Raw genomic sequence first — 22339 nt, 5'->3', positions numbered from 1 at the left:
TTTTAAATAATAATTTTCATTTTTTTTCAGTCTATTTTTTCTGATAATTAGTAATTAGCATTTTCTTACGGTTATATTTAATTATCTTTAAAGATTATGAGAGGTTTAATGTGCTAAACCTGTATGTTATGCAGCTGGGAACCTGTTTTAAAACATCTAATGCAAGGGTCAGCAATTTTTTTCTTAAAGGACCAGAGAGTAAATGGTTTAGGTTTCGTGGGCCATGTGATTTCTATTGCAACTACTCAGCTCTACCATAGCAGTAAGAAAGTAGCCATGGAGAATATGTAAGGTTGTGAGTGTGGCTGTGTTCCAGCAATGACAACAAACACTTCATTTACAAAAATAGACAGTAGGCCAGTTTGGTTCACAGGTCTTAGGTTGCTGAAAAATGGTCTAATGAATCCTTGACTATTTACTCTGTTTATCCTGAAACTGCTCTCATTTAAAAATCTTAAAGTCCTTAAAATCTCTTAGTTTGGAAAAGTGTGTTTTATTCTTGATTAACAGTTTATATTATTTAACTTATAGCTGAGGTAAACTCATAGCAATATTTATGGAAAGCATGGAAAATACTATTTACTTTTTATTTAAAAGTTTCTATACTTCAATACACGTGATTTCCAAATATTGCCTTATGGCCATTTTAAGGCTACTCGAATGTTAAATAATGACTGATCTGTTTTATTAAACCCAATATTCTATTCCAAGCAAAAATATCCTTCCAGAATGAAGACAAAATCAAGGCATTCTCAGATGAAGACTACTAAGAGAATTTGTCTCCAGTGGACCTACCACAAAAAAAAAAAAAAGTTTAAAGGAAGTTTTCTATATAGAAATGAAGGAAACAGAACATCAGGAAGGAAGGAAGAACAATGGTGATAAATACAAAATACTTTTCTTCTCTTGAGTTTTCTAATACATATTTGACAAGTGAAACAAAAACTGTACCATTGTCTTATACAGTTCTCATGATGTAGAGAAAATATTTAAGATAAGTACATTAGAAAAGTGGGAGAGTAAATGGAGGTAAGGTTTCTATACTTCACTGGAAGTAGTTAAGATATGAATACCCTCAGACTATGATAAGTTATGTATATATGACATAATTCATAGAGAAAGTACTAAAAAATCTATACCAAGAGACATGCTCTAAAACACTGTGGATAAAACAATGTGGAATTCTAAAAAGTGCACAAGTAACACACAGAAAAGCATGATAAAGAAAACAGAAACAAAAAAAAGGGGGAGAACAAGCAGAAAACAAAAGAAAAAGATGTCAGACATAAGCTTTAATGAATCAATAATTAAATTAATTTTAAATGGTCTAAATACACCAATCAAAATATGGAGGTTGTCAGAGTAGATAAGAAACATAACGCATCAATATGCTATCTACAGAAGACTTATTTAAAATATAACAACATATGTGGGTTGGGAAAAAAAAAATCAAGATTTTTCAAAGCAGCTTTATTTGTTATAGCCAAAAACTGGAAACAGCCAAAATATTCTGTAACACATTTATGGCTAAACAAATTGTGGTACATTCATATCACAAAATATTACTCAGCAATAAAAAGGAACAAACTATTGAGGTGTATGATACAACTTAGATAATAAATCTCAAGAGTGAAAGGGCCAATTTCAAAAGGTCACACACTGAATTATTTCATTTACATAACATTCTATAAATGGTAAAATTAAAGAGATGGAAAACAGATTAGTGTTTGTTGGGGCTAGAGGTGATGGATGGTGAAGGAGTAGATGTGATGCTAAAAGGATAGCATAAAGTAAATCTTGTGCTGAGGGAATAGCTCTGTATCTTGATTGTGATGATGGCTCCACAAATCAACTCATATGATAAAATGATGTAGAACTACATGCACACATTGCACTAATATCCATTCCAAGTTTTGGTGTCATACTACAGTTACATCTAATATAACATGGGAGAAACTGGGTGAAGGGTATGTGGAAGCTCTCTGCACTAACTTCACAACTTCCTGTGAGCCTATAATTATTTCAAAGTAAAAAGTGGAAAAAAAGAACCTCATATTCATTTGGGGCAATTTATTTAAACAATCTGAGTGTCATGTTCATCTGCACAATGAGGATGACATTACCCTCTGACAGTTCAGTTTTGAGGCTTATGTGAGACAAGTACACACAAGTACCTCCCATTTTTCCTAGACTACATAAAGTAATGAATACATGTTAGTTGAACCATACTAACTAAAATTTCTTTGGTGCAAGCTGCTCTTTACATTAATGGAGTTAAAGTGCTGAACCTAATTCCAACATATTGATGGGGGGTTTCCCACACCACCAGGCAATTATCCAATACCAGCTGGGTGTTCTACAATTCAAGTCAATTCTGACACTACCCAGAGAGAGCATGAGATTCTATGGAATAAGGGCTCAGTACTACAAGACTGCCCTTCTCCCCCACCCCCAACAAACGTCAGTAGCAATTCCAGGTTATCACCTGTGCTTGAAGCTGAAAGGACCCTGTGGGACCCTCACTGGTACAAAAGCCCCTCTGTGTACCTCATTTCTTATTTGTAGAAAAAGGCTTTGGTCTCCTAGGCCTTCTCTGAGTTCCAGAGAGCAGATTCATACAGTTACTAATTAGGTTAGTGAGGGAATGCAGAAACCAAGGAAAAGCAGTCAAGAAACAATAGTCGGGTGATAAAACAAAATCCTAGTTCCTCCTCAACGAATATACATAACAATCTAAGTATATCTTTGAGTTGTTATGCAGAAATTAAGACCCACCATGCCCAGGAGGAGGAGGATGACTACATGGTGACCATAAGCACATAGACCCCAGACTGGTTGGAACCAGAAGATTGATGATTAATTTTCCTGAAACACCACCTTGTTACCTCACCATCAACCAATCAGAAGAAAGTCATGAACCGTGCAGCCTTCACCCAATGTTGTCTTTAAAAACCCTTTCCTGGAAGCCACTGGGGAGTCTAGGGTCTTCTGAGCATGAGCCGCCCATTCTCCTTGCTTGGCACCTTCAATAAACACTATACTTTCCTTCACCACAACCTGGTGTCAGTAAATTGGCTTTGCTACACGGCAGGTGAGTGGACTCAAAGCTCAGTTCAGTAACATGCTTCCGACCAATGAGCTATAGATTAGAGGTTTCAAAGACCCTGTGTTTGGGTTTGACTAATTTGCTAGAGCAGCTCACAGATCTCAGAGAAACATTTGATTTACTAGATCACTGGTTTATTATAAAAGAATATAATTCAGAAACCCCCAGATGAAAGGGGTACATAGGGCAAAGTATGGGGAAAGGATGAGGGGAGAAGCTTCCAGGCTCTCTGGTCATACCACTCTTCCTGAATTTCCACATGTATACTGATCTAGGAGTTCTCTAAACTCTGTCCTTCAGCATTTTTTATGGAAGCTTCATTACATTGGCATGACTGATTAAATCATCGGCCATTGAGAACTGATTCAACTTCCAACCCCTCTCCCCTCCCCAGAAGTCAATGGAGTGGGACTGAAAATTCCAATCCTCTAATCACATAGTTGGTTCTCCTGGCAACCAACCTTAGGTGTGGTCCCAAAGTCGCCTCATTAACATAATAAAAACACCTTTATAGCTCACTCCCTGATGTGAAATTCCAGGGTTTTTAGGAGCTCGGTGTCAGAAATGGCATGAAGGTCAAATATATACATATATATATATATATATATATATATATATATATATATATTTCTTATAAATCACAGTACCACAGAGGTGCAACCATATTGAAGGCATAAGGGAAATTAAGGGGTGATTCATATTTAGGGGTATGTTTGTGTATTTATATTAGGGGGATAAAGGTAGTGGGGAGATATCAGACAGGAAATACTTGCTTGTGACACTACCATGTTATGTCTTCAAATTTTAATTTCTAGTTCTAAGAAGTCATGTGGGAAGCAAGGACAGAGAGCAGCATCCATTAACTCTGCAGTATTTATGGAGTCCCTACTTTGTGCCAGGTCTTGTGCTAAGCCATGGGGTACAAAGGTCAACAAACACTGTTTCTGGACAGAAGTAGTCCCCTGTCCCAAAAGACCATGGACAAACAAAACCAAAGACTACAATTCAGAGAATTAGTCCCACACGAATGGTGGCACAAGGTACTATGTAACTACGGAGAAAGAAGCACCTGATTTTTCTTGGGATGCTTAGGAATAGCTTCATTAAAAGTTGAAAAAGGAGTAAGTTTGACAATTGTAGAGGGGGACGAAAGATATTCCTCATACAAAAAATAAAATATGTAAAAGTAGAAAAACAATATTTTCACCTTGACTAACTGGATTCATAGTTTGCCTCCACATCTAAGTTCTTCACTTCTTATTTGCTCTTTATTCCTCCACAACTGAGTTTCTGGTCCATTATGTCACTGAATTGCTGCAATGATCACCAAGCTATCTAACCCAGAGGTAACTGGTCTGATCTTATTTAACCTGATTGACATTTTTAACCACTCACTGCTCCAGGAATTTTTTCCTCTTTTGGCTTCTTGTAATCATGGCTTTCTGATTCTATTCCTACATCTCTGACCACTTGTTTGTGGTTTCCTTTATAAGTGCTCAATAATTGTTGACTAAACAAAAGTGATCAGTGTCAAGAGATTGATTTCAGAAAAGAGCGACTTGAGCCTGTTTAAATGTGGACAGGATAAAGTTAATAGAGGAGAAGAGCTTAAAGATGTAGGGAGAAAGAGGATGTTTAATGGAATAAGTACCTGACAAACAGGAAAGAATGGATGGAACATAACAGGACAAAGGGAACTTAACGGAACATTCTTTACCTTGAGTTAGGCAATAATCTTAACTCCTGTGGATAATTAGAATGAGACTATCCTTTCAAAAGGCACTAAGCATATAGAGATTAGAGCAAAAAGAGTTTGAGATACACAGCCCAGTGTTCATGCTCAAATTTTGGCTTCAGAGCCAAAAGAATATCTTTGCTAGCTTATAAACACCAGCAGGGTAAAGTAAGAACATCTCTGGAGATTCCAGATATCAAAGAATAGGAATGAACTAGGAAACAGAGATTAAGATAAACAGCAATGAATAATAAGTAGAAATTTGACAGAGGCTTTCAAAATGCTTCCATATTTGTCATATATAATCTACGATTTTAAAATTTATCTTTTTAAGTTTTCCTATTTTTTCTGACTGGATCTAGATTTATTAATAAATGATGTGTGATTAAGAATTTTATTTTGTCTTTCTGTTCAAAATCAAATGCCTGGTGTAAACTTGTCAATGTTCTCCAGAAGTTTTAGGTGAGTTTTAGCTTCATGATATCACAGCATTTGAGAGCAGCTATGTGAATTGCATTCAAGAGATGTAAATAGGTCCCTCAATTTCAGAAACAGGGTTGGATATCCTGTGCCTCTGGATATCATTCCCTGAGAAGTTACAGCTTCACTTATTTAATCCCAAATGGGCATAACTAGACTCTAATCATGAGGAAACATGAGTCAAACTCAGAATGAGAAATATTCTATTTTTTAAAAAAGTAGAAAAATGTCAAGGAAGACTAAGAAAGACTAAGGAATAGTCCCCAGACTAAAGAGGACTAAAGTGATACGACAACTAAGTACAGTACTAAAGGGAAAAGAATTCTCTAAAGGATACTATTCAATCAGTTGACAAAATTGGAATATGGATAGTAATGGGATAAAAGTATAATGCCAATGTTAAATGTACAAAAGTAAAAAACTGCACTGTGGTTACAGAAGAGAATATCCTTCTTCAGAAATTCACACTGAAAATAACTAGGGAGAAAAGGGCTTGCTGTATGCAAGCTGTTCTCAAATAATTCAATGAAAAAAAATATTTCTGCATACTCTACACACAGCAAATGTTGAAGCAAATGGGAAAAATGATGGATGAAACTGAGTAAAGGACATAGGGTGTACTTTGCATTATTTTTGTAACACTTTTTTTTTTCTTACTGGAAGTATTTTTTTTTAAATTTTATTGATATATAGTTGATTTACAATGTTGTGTTTAATTTCTGCTGTACAGCAAAGTGTCAGTTATACACACACACACACACACACACACACACACACACACACACATATATATATATATATATATATATATATATATTCTTTTTCATATTCTTTTCCATTATGGTTTATCACAGAATATTGAATATAGTTCTCTGTGCTATACAGTAGGACCTTGTTGTTCATCCATCCTATATATAATAGTTTACATCTGTTAATCCCAAACTTTTTAAATATAAATTTGAAATTAATTTCTACATATAGAATAGAAAATATAGAAAGGAAGAAATTATCACTATAAGTAACTCTAAGAAAGCTCATATATTCAGAAACTTCTCAGGAAAGATATTTTGGGGAAAGCACGCTAAGTTGTTTGAGCTAACAAGTGGAATGGCAACTTCAGTTGGTTCAGGCAATGTCTGTGATGTGGTTGAACTCACAACCTAACTTTTCCGCAGATAAGGGAGAAGCTCTGTGGAGCTACCTTCCTGTGACCAGCCATTTATAAAAATATCAGCTATGTCTAGCTATTCGTTAGATAATAGTTAATATTTATGCTAATTTTACTCATTTGCTCTGTATGGTAGGATCAGAAAAACAAATCTATGCACAGTTTAACTTAAAACCCAATCCTTCTTCTTTCAGCTTCATGATGTTATCCATTATCGTCATTCTAATAACTTCACTAACCAACATTCATGGTATTTAATTAAACTAAAATGTAGCCAAGCACTTACAAAAAGAATATGCATAATAACAAGCACTGCAAAGAAGGAGAGTTAAATCCAAAATATTAATCTTAAATTGTATGAAGATGGAGATTATGTGCTTCATTCTTACAAAAATTATATTTTCATATCAGATTTAAATCCCCGGAAAGATGATTAAGAATCAACCTTACATTTGCATATCACCTTATACTTTTTAATGCACATTTACGCTTATTATCTTTTTTGAGTCTCACAATAGCCAGGGATTTTTATCATTCGACTTTTGGAAAGTAGGAAACTAGCTGAGGGTAACTGAGGCTAAGAGATTTGCACTAGGATTTGCTGAACTGATGAATAAAGAAGTTGAGACTGGAGCACATGTATTGTAACTGCTAGTCCTGGGTTTGCCTCACTTACACCCCATGGAGAGTCTTGTCACTAATTCAGTGCTCACATACCAGTTTTATGATTCTGTAGCCACTCTAGAGAGTGAAATGTTGGCAGTCAAAAGCACACTCATAGTTCAGAAATATTTCAGGGACCATAATGCATATTATGTAAGGGTATATTGCTGTTCTATTGATTTTTTTCTCACACTAATAGTAATACTAAGAGTATGATATGAGTTAGTCTCATTAGATCTACTGCATAAATGAGGAAACCAAAAGGCACTTAAGGATAAGTGATATTAAAGAAAGCATTAGCAGATAAAATAGATGTTCTAATTGTAATCTTTCTACGCCTATATAAAATATGCTTTTTTGATTCCTTTAAAAGAGATTTCCTCATCCTAGCCTTGTTCAAGTTATTTCTACCCAAAATATAAATCAAATATTGTTTATCTGAAATGTGGTGGGATCTTATTCATTAAAAGTACCACTCTTACTTCATGGTACATTTAAAGTTACGTAGTTCAAATATTTAGATTTTACACAAATTGATGACTCGGTTAGAGTTGTGGCTGTGAAAATAGACCTGTCTTGATGATGATTATCCCCAGCTTCCCAAAGTTGACAATCTCTTTAGGAGGATGTGCCCTGTATCAGAAGCACGAGACACTGATAAACGTGTTATATCCCTTAATTTCACCTAGCTATGTGATCTTGTACAAGTTACTTAAACTTTTGGGTTTTTAGATCCCTCATCAGTTAAAATTTAATTCTAACTGCCAAATCCTTGATTCTGAACTGCAGTTTGAAATTAGACCCAGCAAACTCATAATCTGTATAATTTTATTCTCCCTTGATTACGTCAGCAGTTCATGCTGGCCTATTAACATGTGAATGCTGATTGAATAAAAGCCTTACACATTTAAATGAAGATATTTCTCTTGTGATATTTCCATTTGAGCCTTTTGTCTATCGATTTGTGATTATCCAGTATACTACAGGGAAAAATAACCTTGCCTAGGAATCAAGAGACCTAAGTTCTACTCTGGGCTCTGACAGAAAATGCTCATTTAACTTTTGTGAACTACATGCATTTAGGTATAAAGAATAAGTATAAAAATATGCATCCTGACTACCTCATGAAAAGGATAGAAAAAATTAGTTGACTCTTACATTCTGAACAAGTGAGGTTACAGGAGGATATTGAACAGCACAAGCAACACTGATACTTTTCCTCTTTACCTGATGGGGAGATGTGCCTCCAGGAAATGGAAGGCTCTGGTTTCCCAGTGGCCAAACAAGTCAGGGTGACATTGGTTCCTTCATTGATGGTCATATCACTTGAGATGTCATATATCTTCGGAGGAACTGAAATGGCAAAACATGCAGTGGTCAGAAAAAAATGTATAAAAGTCTGTTGAACTATATATGATTAACTCCATGATATCATGCAATCAAACTATGGTGGTGAAATGTACTTATGGCCCATGGTCATCATCTAAAAGATAGATTCTCTAGATCCTCAGGATTACCCTAGGGTTTTTTTGTTTTTTGATTGGTTTTAATTTTCTCTAATATTTGGCTATGAAATATTTTAGGACAAATTAAATATTTAATAACAAAAAGCTTAAATAGTGCTTAAATGATCAATAAATATTGTTGTGAATACTTTGTATTATATAAACTAGAATATAGCCATCTGTCTGTTCCATCCATGTATCTTCACTATAATGATGGTTTTCCTGTTGAAATGATTAAAGAAAAATGGAAATCTGGAAGAAACTTAAACTATCAGAACAGTTAGGCCTACATGGTGATTTAAGAGCTAAGTGAGGTAAAACATGTACAGAATTGGGATGTAAGATTTCAGGGTCGCAAAGGCAATTTAGGTCTCAATTTTCTAATCTTCCAAATAGTAGGGCTGGAATTTCTGAGCATTTATGTTCTAAGGAACACAAATTCTAAGGGCTGTGAAAGACGTGTTCAACATGAGTTTTCTTGTCAGTAATGGATGGAAATTTGTTGAAACAGGTCTCTTTATTTTGAGATTTCTTAGAACCTTTGTTATGACCTTTGCTCTGCAAATCTACAAGAGTGAAAGGGGAAATATTGTGATGTGTCTTTTTTTTTTTCCCCTGATGTATTAGGCTATGGAAACTTTTATAACAGAGCATTTGATGAAAGTAGTGAGCCTGGAATAAACTTTGGGAATGTTGAATAGGAAAATACCTAAATTAACTTCCAGGATAAAAATGTCTGTATTCTCTCAAATACCAAATGATCTCATTTAATCCTTATGCAGCATGGATATAAGTCCTGTGTCCTCTACAGGCTAGCTGTGTTACCTCAGCCTCAGGTCTTCATCTGCAAGCTGGAGATAATAATAGTACAAACCCCATATAGCTACTGTGAAGATTAATAAGTCAACATATGTTAAAGGGTTTAGAAAAGTTCCTGGCATCATTGTTAGCTATCAATATTATTATTAGATGCCTTAAAACACATATTTGGTGTTTGACTTTAATTTCACTACTGCTCTTTTCCCATGCCTTAAAATTGCTCTCAGAAGTTCACCACTTTGATAGTATACACGACGGGCCTGTGCCATAAGTTTTGGTTTCCTATATAAAAATTATAGTATGTTGAAGTTTCAGGTCAAAGCTAAATAAATGGCAATTAGATACATTGATAACTATTATAAAAACATTCTTTTTAAGTGGAATTTTTCTCATTGTTCCATTCTTAGGGTTTCTTTCGGCAAGAGATATGTTTTCACAGTTACTTTAAAAACCAGTAACTAAAATCTGTCATAAAGATAAATTAAATTACTCATACTTTGAATATCATCTTTGATTTTTTAATGGAACCAAAACTCTGCTACAAGAAAATCTGGGATGATTTGATTACAAATATAAAGTATTCGGTTATAAATAACTGGTGATATGATTGAGGAAAGGGCTTATTCCTAAGTGATATACTATTGTATCTGTTTCTAAGTGACATACTTTAATTGACATTTAAGACATATTATCATTAAACTCTTCATTGAGCTCTTCTCAGGCAAATAATAAAAAATTAAAACCATTCCAAATAGAAGACTCTTTTTAGCTTAACTGAAACAGAACAGAAATAAAAACTTTAAAATACCCTAGGAAGAAAGTAGAGAAAAATGTGCAAGACTTACTGGTGAATTGAAGATTTAATAAAAATAAACTTATAACATTAAAAAAATATATATCCTTTGGATATATGAATGTAGCTATTGGTTTGATATAGTAAACTATGAAATACATGTGTATATACAAACACATGTGTGTATATTTATGAGTGTGTATATCTATATATATATAAATATACAGATACATATATACCAATGTCTACTATTAAAAAAAGAAAAAGTTATATAATACTTTCCTTCTTTATGTAGAAGATAGTACACAGAGATCAGTCTAGTCTGGCTAGTTTTATTTTAAACATATAACTGATTCAACTTTGGGCAGAGGTGTATATATTTAAGAGAAATGATGGAGTGCCATAAGACCGTGCATTCTAGCCTCTAAATTAAATTATTTTGTCAATTTTATCTGACTTTAAAACAGTTTAGTTTCATCTTTACACATCTACTTATATTTAAAGTGGTAAACTAATATTAAGCACAATATTTGATTTCACAGAGAAATAGTGAAGTCCCTTAGCAATAAACTTAGATTTAACATTTAACTATGGGAAATTCTGTGGTGGGGGAAGACTGTCGAATTCCAGGTGTGACATGTCAGTTCAGTGATTGCAACCACCTCCCGGGGCCTCATTCAGGATCTGCTACAGGAAAGAAACATCTGGAAAGAGGATGTTAGCAAGGGAAATCCCTCTGGCAAGGCACTTCTCCCCAGAATGCATCACCTGTTGGCAACAGATGTTGTGTGTAGAGAGAGCCAATGAAGTCCTTCACATGCAATGTATGTAGCTTGTGGAGGCAAAAACAGGTGTTGCTTTGCTGAATTGCATATCCAGTTCAAGACTTCAAAGTTTCACTGATTATTATGGAGGGAATAATTCTGGACTCACAGGAAATGCAAAAATTTCAAAGCGTAGTCATTGACCTCAAGGAACTTAAAATTAAAAGAAGGAGGCAGATTGGTAAGTAACTAAGAGAAGACAAATATTTTCCACATTTTCCTTTCTCATTTTACATGAGTAACACATGTCTACTAGGTATGCCTTCTGGGTTCAAATCATCAGAGATTAATTTTGCGTTTGTTCCTTTTAGAGCAAACCATGAAGGATAGTTTATCCACAAAGTTATTCATTGCGGTGCTATTTATAATAGAGAAGAACTATCAGTAACCTCGATGTAAGACAACAGAAATGGAGATATTGTTAGCTCTGCCTCCAGAATAAGGTGTGGTTCCGAGGAAGGGTTTGGGGTGAATCTGGGGAACATTAGGCTAAGACATAAAGGAAAAGAAATGTGATGCTTCTACCGTGGGTGGCAGGAGCTTGGAGAATGGTAATGTCTCGAGTGTCTTAAGACCCTCCCGTTCTGGATTACAGTTTGTGTATAAATGGTGCATGCACACAAGTGGGAAGAATGCCACTGAACTTTCTAAATGACAAAGCATTTCTTATGGTATGTCCAATATTCTACGTGCTTGCATAGAAAAAAGAAAAATGAGGAGAGTTAAAATAACTTACTATTCTAGACATTTGTTTCTTTTCTATATACCTTATATCAAACTCCTTCAACCTTTTTATTTATAAATTTAACTTAAAAATCAATTGTTTAAAAAGAAGTATGTTCAATCAATTCAATAATTTTTAAGTCATTAAATAACTCTATATTTTAACAAGTATTTTAGGTTGCTGTGCATATTATTTAAGTATTTATGACCTAGAGCAGAGTAATAAAGGAATAAGTTATTCATCTAAATATACACTTGTTTAATTTGCAGGAAATAATTATTATAACATTAAAATTGTTGTCGAGAGAGGGGCAAGATGGCGGAAGAGTAAGACGCGGAGATCACCTTCCTTCCCACAGATACAGTAGAAATACATCTACACGTGGAACTGCTCCTACAGAACACCCACTGAACGCTGGCAGAAGACGTCAGACCTCCCAAAAGGCAAGAAAATCCCCACGTACATGGGTAGGGCAAAATAAAAAAGAAATAACAGAGACAAAAGAATAGGGACGGGACCTGCACCAGTGGGAGGGAGCTGTGAAGGAGGAAAGGTGTCCACACACTAGGAAGCACCTTCGCGGGTGGAGACGGCCGGGGGCAGAGGGGTGAAGCTTCGGAGCCACGGAGGAGAGCGCAGCCACAGGGGTGCAGAGGGCAAAGCGGAGAGATTCTCGCACGGAGGATCGGTGCCGACCAGCACTCACCAGCCCGAGAGGCTTGTCTGCTCAGCCGCCGGGGCGGGCGGGGGCTGGAAGCTGAGGCTCGGGCTTCGGTGATAGCCGGGAGGGAGTCCGGGAAAAACTCTGCAGCTGCTGCGGAAGAGGCAACAGACTTTTTCTTGCCTCTTTGTTTCGCGGCACACAAGGAGAGGGGATTCAGAGTGCCGCCTAAATGAACTCCAGAGATGGGCGCGAGCCACGGCTATCAGCGCGGACCCCAGAGGTGGGCTCGAGCCACGGCTATCAGCGCGGATCCCACAGCAACAGGGGCGCAGAGGGAAAAACGGAGAGATTCCCGCACAGAGGCTCGGCGCCGAGCACCACTCACCAGCCTGAGAGGCTTGTCTGCTCACCCGCCGGGGAGGGCGGGGGCTGGGAGCCGAGGCTCGGGCTTCGGTCGGATCGCAGGGAGAGGACTGGGGCTGGCGGCGTGAACACAGCCTGAAGGGGTTGGCGCAACACAGCTAGCCGGGAGGGAGCCCGAGAAAAAGTCTGCAGCCGCCAAAGAGGCAAGACACTTTTTCTTGCCTCTTTGTTTTGTGGCGCGCAAGGAGAGGGGATTCAGAGCTCCGCCTAAACGAACTCCAGAGACGGGTGCGAGCCGCGGCTATCAGCGTGGACCCCAGAGGCGGACGTGAGCCGCGGTTATCAGCGCGGACCCCAGAGATGGGCAGGAGACGCTAAGGCTGCTGCTGCCGCCACCAAGAAGCCTGTGTGCAAGCACAGGTCACTCTCCACACCGCCCCTCCCAGGATCCAGTGCAGCCCACCACGGCCAGGCTCCCATGATCCAGGGACAACTCCCCCGGGAGAACTCACTACGCGCCTCAGGCTGGTGCAAAGTCACGCCGGCCTCTGCCGCCGCAGGCTCGTCCCGCCTCCTCTGTACCCCTCCCTCCCCGCGGCCTGGGTGAGCCAGAGCCCCCGAAGCAGCTGCTCCTTTAACCCCATTCTGTCTGGGCGGGGAACGGACGCCCTCAGGCGACCTACAAGCAAAGGCAGGTCCAAATCCAAAGCTGAATCCCGGGAGCTGTACAAACAAGGAAGAGAAAGGGAAATCTCTCCCAGCAGCCTCAGAAGCAGCGTATTAAAACTCCACAAACAACTTGATGTGCCTGCATCTGTTGAATACCTGAATAGACAACGAATCATCTCAAATTCAAGAGGTGGACTTTGGGAGCAGGATATATTAATTTTTCCCCTTTTCCTTTTTTTTGTGAGTGTATATGTGTATGCTTCTGGGTGAGATTTTGTCTGTATAGCTTTGCTTTCACCATTAGTCCTAGGGTTAGGTCCGTCTTTTTTTTTTTTTTTTTTTTTTTTACTTAAAAAAATTTTTTTTCTCCTAATAAATGTTTTCTTAATAATTTTTTCCTTATTTTCTATTTTTAGAAATTAAAAAAAATTTTAATAAGTTTTTTCATATTTTTTATTTTAAAAAATTAAAAAAATTTTTTTCTTAATAAATTTTTTCTTAATTTTTCTCTTATTTTTTATTATAAAAAATTAATAAATCTATTTTTAAAAATTAAAAAAAATTTTTTGAATGCATTTACTCTTAATAATTTTTTTTCTTATTTTTTATTATAATAGCTTTATTTTATTTTATTTTATCATCTTTCTTTCTTTCTATTTTTTTCTCCCTTATAATCTGAACTGTGTGGATGAAAGGCTCTTGGTGCTGCAGCCAGGCATCAGGGCTGTGCCTCTGAGGTGGGAGAGCCAACTTCAGGACACTGGTCCACAAGAGACCTCCCAGCTCCATGTAATACCAAATGGCGAAAATCTCTCAGAGATCTCCATCTCAACATCAAGACCCAGCTTCACTCAACAATCAGCAAGCTACAGTGCTGGACACCCTATGCCAAACAACTAGCAAGACAGGAACACAGCCCCATCCATTAGCAGAGAGGCTGCCTAAAATCATAATAAGGCCACAGACACCCCAAAACACACCACCAGACGTGGACGTGCCCACCAGAAAGACAAGATCTAACCTCATCCACCAGAACACAGGCACTAGTCCCCTCCACCAGGAAGCCAACACAACCCACTGAACCAACCTTAGCCACTGGGGACAGATACCAAAAACAACGGGAACTACGAACCTGCAGCCTGTGAAAAGGAGACCCCAAACACAGTGAGATAAGCAAAATGAGAAGACAAAAAAACACACAGCAGGTGAAGGAGCAGGGTCAAAACACACCAGACCTAACAAATGAAGAGGAAATAGGCAGTCTACCTGAAAAAGAATTCAGAATAATGATAGTAAAGATGATCCAAAATCTTGGAAATAGAATAGACAAAATGCAAGAAACATTTAACAAGGACGTAGAAGAACTAAAGAGGAACCAAGCAATGATGAAAAACACAATAAATGAAATTAAAAATACTCTAGACGGGATCAATAGCAGATTAACTGAGGCAGAAGAACGGATAAGTGACCTGGAAGATAAAATGGTGGAAATAACTACTGCAGAGAAGAATAAAGAAAAAAGAATGAAAAGAACTGAGGACAGTCTCAGAGACCTCTGGGACAACATTAAACGCACCAACATTCGAATTATAGGGGTCCCAGAAGAAGAAGAGAAAAAGAAAGGGACTGAGAAAATATTTGAAGAGATTATAGTTGAAAACTTCCCTAATATGGGAAAGGAAATAGTTAATCAAGTCCTGGAAGCACAGAGAGTCCCATACAGGATAAATCCAAGGGAAAAACACGCCAAGACACATATTAATCAAACTATCAAAAATTAAATATAAAGAAAACATATTAAAAGCAGCAAGGGAAAAACAACAAATAACACACAAGGGAATCCCCATAAGGTTAACAGCTGACCTTTCAGCAGAAACTCTGCAAGCCAGAAGGGAGTGGCAGGATATACTGAAAGTGATGAAAGGGAAAAACCTACAAACAAGATTACTCTACCCAGCAAGGATCTCATTCAGATTTGATGGAGAAATTAAAACCTTTACAGACAAACAAAAGCTGAGAGAGTTCAGCACCACCAAACCAGCTTTACAACAAATGCTAAAGGAACTTCTCTAGGCAAGAAACACAAGAGAAGGAAAACACCTACAATAACAAACCTGAAACATTTAAGAAAATGGGAATAGGAATATACATATCGATAATTACCTTAAATGTAAATGGATTAAATGCTCCCACCAAAAGACACAGACTGGCTGAATGGATACAAAAACAAGACCCATATATATGCTGTCTACAAGAAACCCACTTCAGAACTAGAGACACATACAGACTGAAAGTGAGGGATGGAAAATGATATTCCATGCAAATGGAAATCAAAAGAAAGCTGGAGTAGCAATTCTCATATCAGACAAAATAGACTTTAAAATAAAGACTATTACAAGAAACAAAGAAGGACATTATATAATGATCAAGGGATCGATCCAAGAGGAAGGTATAACAATTGTAAATATTTATGCACCCAACATAGGACCACCTCAATACATAAGGCAAATACTAACAGCCATAAAAGGGGAAGTCGACAGTAACACACTCATAGTAGGGGACTTTAACACCCCACTTTCACCAATGGACAGATCATCCAAAATGAAAAGAAATAAGGAAACACAAGCTTTAAATGATACATTAAACAAGATGGACTTAATTGATATTTATAGGACCTTCCACCCAAAAACAACAGAATACACATTTTTCTCAAGTGCTCATGGAACATTCTCCAGGATAGATCATATCTTGGATCACAAATCAAGCCTTGGTAAATTTAAGAAAATTGAAATCGTATCAAGTATCTTTTCCGACCACAACGCTATGAGACTAGATATCAATTACAGGAAAAGATCTGTAAAAAATAAAAACACATGGAGGCTACACAATACACTACTTAATAACGAAGTGATCACTGAAGAAATCAAAGAGGAAATCAAAAAATACCTAGAAACAAATGACAATGGAGACACAACGACCCAAAACCTATGGGATGCAGCAAAAGCAGTTCTAAAAGGGAAGTTTATAGCAATACAAGCCTACCTCAAGAAACAGGAAACATCTCGAATAAACAACCTAACCTTGCACCTAAAGCAATTAGAGAAAGAACAGCAAAAAAACCCCAAAGCTAGCAGAAGGAAAGAAATCATAAAGATCAGATCAGAAATAAAGGAAAAAGAAATGAAGGAAACAATAGCAAAAATCAATGAAACTAAAAGCTGCTTCTTCGAGAAGATAAACAAAATTGATAAACCATTAGCCAGACTCATCAAGAGAAAAAGGGAGAAGACTCAAATCAATAGAATTAGAAATGAAAAAGGAGAAGTAACCACTGACACTGCAGAAATACAAACGATCATGAGAGATTACTACAAGCAACTCTATGCCAATAAAATGGACAACTTGGAAGAAATGGACAGACTCTTAGAAATACACAACCTACCGAGACTGAACCAGGAAGAAATAGAAAATATGAACAGACCAATCACAAGCACTGAAATTGAAACTGTGATTAAAAATCTTCCAACAAACAAAAGCCCAGGACCAGATGGCTTCACTGGCGAATTCTATCAAACATTTAGAGAAGAGCTAACACCTATCCTTCTCAAACTCTTCCAAAATATTGCAGAGGGAGGAACACTCCTCAACTCATTCTACGAGGCCACCATCACCCTGATACCAAAACCAGACAAAGATGTCACAAAGAAAGAAAACTACAGACCAATATCACTGATGAACATAGATGCAAAAATCCTCAACAAAATACTAGCAAACAGAATCCAACAGCACATTAAAAGGATCATACACCATGATCAAGTGGGGTTTATTCCAGGAATGCAAGGATTCTTCAATATACACAAATCAATCAATGTGATACATCATATTAACAAACTGAAGGAGAAAAACCATATGATCATCTCAATAGATGCAGAGAAAGCTTTCGACAAAATTCAACACCCATTTATGATAAAAGCCCTGCAGAAAGTAGGCATAGAGGGAACTTTCCTCAACATAATAAAGGCCATATATGACAAACCCACAGCCAACATTGTCCTCAATGGTGAAAAACTGAAACCATTTCCACTAAGACCAGGAACAAGACAAGGTTGCCCACTCTCACCACTATTATTCAACATAGTTTTGGAAGTGTTAGCAACAGCAATCAGAGAAGAAAAAGAAATAAAAGGAATCCAAATCGGAAAAGAAGAAGTAAAGCTGTCACTGTTTGCAGATGACATGATACTATACATAGAGAATCCTAAAACTGCCACCAGAAAACTCCTAGAGCTAATCAATGAATTTGGTAAAGTAGCAGGATACAAAATTAATGCACAGAAATCTCTTGCATTCCTATATACTAATGATGAAAAATCTGAAAGTGAAATTAAGAAAACACTCCCGTTTACCATTGCAACAAAAAGAATAAAATATCTAGGAATAAACCTATCTAAGGAGACAAAAGACCTGTATGCAGAAATTTATAGGACACTGATGAAAGAAATTAAACATGATACAAATAGATGGAGAGATATACCATTATCTTGGATTGGAAGAATCAACATTGTGAAAATGACTCTACTACCCAAAGCAATCTACAGATTCAATGCAATCCCTCTCAAATTACCAATGGCATTTTTCACAGAACTAGAACAAAAAATTTCACAATTTGTATGGAGACACAAAAGACCCCGAATAGCCAAAGCAATCTTGAGAATGAAAAATGGAGCTGGAGGAATCAGGCTCCCTGACTTCAGACTATATTACAAAGCTACAGTAATCAAGACAGTTTGGTACTGGCACAAAAACAGAAATATAGATCAATGGAACAGGATAGAAAGCCCAGAGATAAACCCACGCACATATGGTCACCTCATCTTTGATAAAGGAGGCAAGCATATACAGTGCAGAAAAGACAGTCTCTTCAATAAGTGGTGCTGGGAAAATTGGACAGGTACATGTAAAAGTATGAAATTAGAACACTCCCTGACACCATGCACAAAAATAAACTCAAAATGAATTAAAGACCTAAGTGTAAGGCCAGACACTATCAAACTCTTAGAGGAAAACATAGGCAGAACACTATGACATAAATCGCAGCAAGATCCTTTTTGACCCAGCTCCTAGAGAAATGGAAATAAAAACACAAATAAACAAATGCGATCTAATGAAACTTAAAAGCTTTTGCACAGCAAAGGAAACCATAAACAAGACCAAAAGACAACCATCAGAATGGGAGAAAATATTTGCAAATGAAGCAACTGACAAAGGATTAATCTCCAAGATTTACAAGCAGCTCATGCAGCTCAATAACAAAAAAACCAACAACCCAATCCAAAATGGGCAGAAGACCTAAATAGACATTTCTCCAAAGAAGATATACAGATGGCCAACAGACACATGAAAGAATGCTCAACATCCTTAATCATTAGAGAAATGCAAATCAAAACTACAATGAGGTATCATCTCACACCGGTCAGAATGGCCATCATCAAAAAATCTAGAAACAATAAATGCTGGAGAGGGTGTGGAGAAAAGGGAACCCTCTTGCACTGTTGGTGGGAATGTAAATTGATACAGCCACTATGGAGAACAGTATGGAGGTTCCTTAAAAAACTACAAATAGAACTACCATACGACCCAGCAATCCCAATACTGGGCATATACCCTGAGAAAACCATAATTCAAATAGAGTCATGTACCAAAATGTTCATTGCAGCTCTATTTACAATAGCCAGGACATGGAAGCAACCAAAGTGTCCATAATCAGATGAATGGATAAAGAAGATGTGGCACATATATATACAATGGAATATTACTCAGCTATAAAAAGAAATGAAATGGAGGTATTTGTAATGAGGTGGATGGAGTTAGAGTCTATCACACAGAGTGAAGTAAGTCAGAAAGAGAAAAACAAATACAGTATGCTAACACATATATATGGAATCTAAGGGAAAAAAAAAAAAAAGGTCATGAAGAACCTAGTGGCAAGATGGGAATAAAGACACAGAGCTACTAAAGAATGGACTTGAGGATATGGGGAGGGGGAGGGGTGAGATGTGACAGGGTGAGAGAGTGTCATGGACATATATACACTACCAAATGTAAAATAGATAGCTAGTGGGAAGCAGCCGCATAGCACAGGGAGATCAGCTCGGTGCTTTGTGACCACCTAGAGGGGTGGGATAGGGAGGGAGGGAGGGAGATGCAAGAGGGAAGAGATATGGGAACATATGTATATGTATAACTGATTCACTCTGTTTTAAAGCAGAAAGTAACACACCATTGTAAAGCAATTATACTTCAATAAAGATGTTAAAAAAAAAAAAAGATAAAAAAAAATTTTTGTCATCATTATGACACCATAAATAAAAACACTGAAAGGTAGAAGTTCTAGATTTCTCACTAAATTGCAGAATATCTTTTTCGTAATAGGACCCTAATTGGGGATACACACAACTTTACATCTGTGTTAATAATGAACTGTTGCTTATCACCAGTTAGAGACATTGAAGAACTTTGGAAACTTTCTAAGCAATAGGATTGGGAGTGGATTTAAAGTTTGTGTTGGAGGGAAATTTTTTTTTAAATTCCCACATACATTTAAAGGAATCACTCTTGTACCTTCAAATTCATAACCTACTTTGCCTTTAATCAATTATTCACAGGACTCAATTTCAACTACTGTTTACCACCCTGTTCTCAAGTCCTATTCAGTTGATGCCATGGTGGGGGGGGGGGCGGGAAATGATGCATATTTAGATGCATTTATAGATTTAGATTCATTTAAGGTAATTCAAATCTCTTGCTGGTTTCACTTTCATCAAAAATTATGCAATCTGACTTGCCCCAACTGCCTTCTCCCTTTGGAACCATCTATTACGGTGTCTTCAGGCAGGGATGGAGCATTCTTAGTAAGGAAAATCTTAGAATACATATCCAAACCAAATACTAACGATTTCCACACACCAGCCATTTGGGATTATTCCCTACCATTTGCACTATGATGGGTAATTGAGTTTGTGAGTGTCCTCATGGTTACTTTTTTTTTTTTACTTGTACATAATTTCTGAACTGTATAAATAAAATAAGATTTTGTTTGTTTAATGAGCAGCCTTCATAGATTTAACTTAAATTTCTTCAACAAGTCATCTTGTAGTGTGGAACATGACCATTAAAAATTTGAGAAGTCAACATAAGGGTGACAAATATGTACAACATAGGAATCATATGAGCACACTCTTTTATTTTATATGAAAAGTCTGTTCAGGGACTGTGGCCAGGATGCTGGTGTGAGGAAGTCAGAGACAAGGAGCCTGGTGTCCTTGGGCTCCAGCCCTGATTCGCAGCGGTGGCAGCTGGTGGAAAATATTTTTTTATAAAGTCTGTATAGATGATAATAAATAAAATAGAGTTCACACCTATATGAAGTTGCACGAGATGTGAGGTGGTGCCACACGTAACAATGAAAATCTTTAGAGGATGTATTTGATGGCTATCTATCTTAACTGTAAATAAATGCAAGACATGGACTATTTGGATCTGGGCAGTTTCATTGGCTTACTAGAATCAATTAAATGCCCCATCAAGTTCTTAAGTTGTAAGAGTCCGTGAAAGACCACAGTACATACAAATCCATTTGGAGGGCTTCTTTAGGCTGCACGAGCTAAAAGGTGGATGGATTATGTATTTAAGCTGGTCCACAAATACTCACAGATTGTTAAAAAACATCAGTTGAGTACTTATTATAACCACAATATTCTGGGCACAAAAATCATCTGCTTCCATAGCCAGGGTATAAAAATCACAGCAGTGATTTATAAGCAGGTGTACTACGTGTCTTCCCATTCAGTCTCTGAAGCCATAGACTCATTACTAAAAACCTTTAAATGTTTTAATATATCTAATTGAATTATGCATACACTGGGTCAAACAAAAAATAAAAATAAAAGTGATTCCATCTCTTTGTGTCCTGCTTGACTCACCTCTCCCATAGTGACTTTCTCCACCTCAAAAGCTTACCACAAAGTAGGAACATTGAAATGTGAATTTCTGAGGGAATGTTAAAGGGTTAAATTTCATCTGAAAGCATTGTGTCACTGATGACTTTGAACACCTTCAAGCAAGATAGATTTTTCTGGATGTGTGTCTTGTTGAAATAACCATTTACACCCCACAACACGCTGTTCCTTCTCACTCCCCCTCCTCTGGTATCGATAGTTTCTTCTTTACAGTATTCTTTGCAATCTGTCATTGGTATTTCTTTCTTTACTTGTTTATTGCCTGTCTTCTCTTCATGCAACATAAGTAAAGGTCTTGGGTCGGAACCTTGTTTACCTTATTCAACAGCCTATTATGAGTACCTAGAAAAGAGCCTGACACATATGGGATATTCAACAATATTTGTTTTATTGTTTTTTTAATGTGCTGAGCTAATATTTCTTTGGCTTCATAATGATGATTTCCCATAGAATTTTATACCACTGCAAGGATTATATAAATTCTGAGAATATAGTGAAAATGTAATTATAGCGCCAAGTGTCCTGGGTGACGTTTTTCAAGGATTCTCCAAGATAGGGGATTCACTATTTCTCTTAACTTATTTAAAAGCATGACATTTCCGTATTGCATTGCCTACTATAGTTTTTGCCATGCAAACCCAGAGAAATAATTGAACAATAATCATAAATTTATTTTCAACAGAATGAGCTGTCACATCTTAGGCAGGACTATGTATTTTGGTTAGAGTTTTTTTTTTTTTTTTTTTTACTTGAGAAGCTATGTAAATTAAGGGTCAAAAGTATTTGACTCGAATAGTGTGTACATATT

General features: G+C 36.9%; 1 protein-coding gene across 1 annotated transcript in view; it reads right to left on the bottom strand.

The window, feature by feature from the left end:
* NEGR1 (neuronal growth regulator 1) overlaps positions 1-22339 on the bottom strand; it is a 930286-nt gene that overhangs the window by 375042 nt on the left and 532905 nt on the right. Inside the window, exon 4 of the mRNA XM_082358652.1 lies at positions 8380-8505. Within this exon, the coding sequence (XP_082214778.1) occupies positions 8380-8505 (126 nt within the window). The remainder of the gene's footprint in view (positions 1-8379; positions 8506-22339) is intronic.

The sequence above is a fragment of the Balaenoptera borealis genome, assembly GCF_965194805.1.
Source record: "Balaenoptera borealis genome assembly, chromosome: 1".
NCBI classification, from domain to species: domain Eukaryota; kingdom Metazoa; phylum Chordata; class Mammalia; order Artiodactyla; family Balaenopteridae; genus Balaenoptera; species Balaenoptera borealis.
This window is presented reverse-complemented; position numbering and strand designations above follow the sequence as displayed.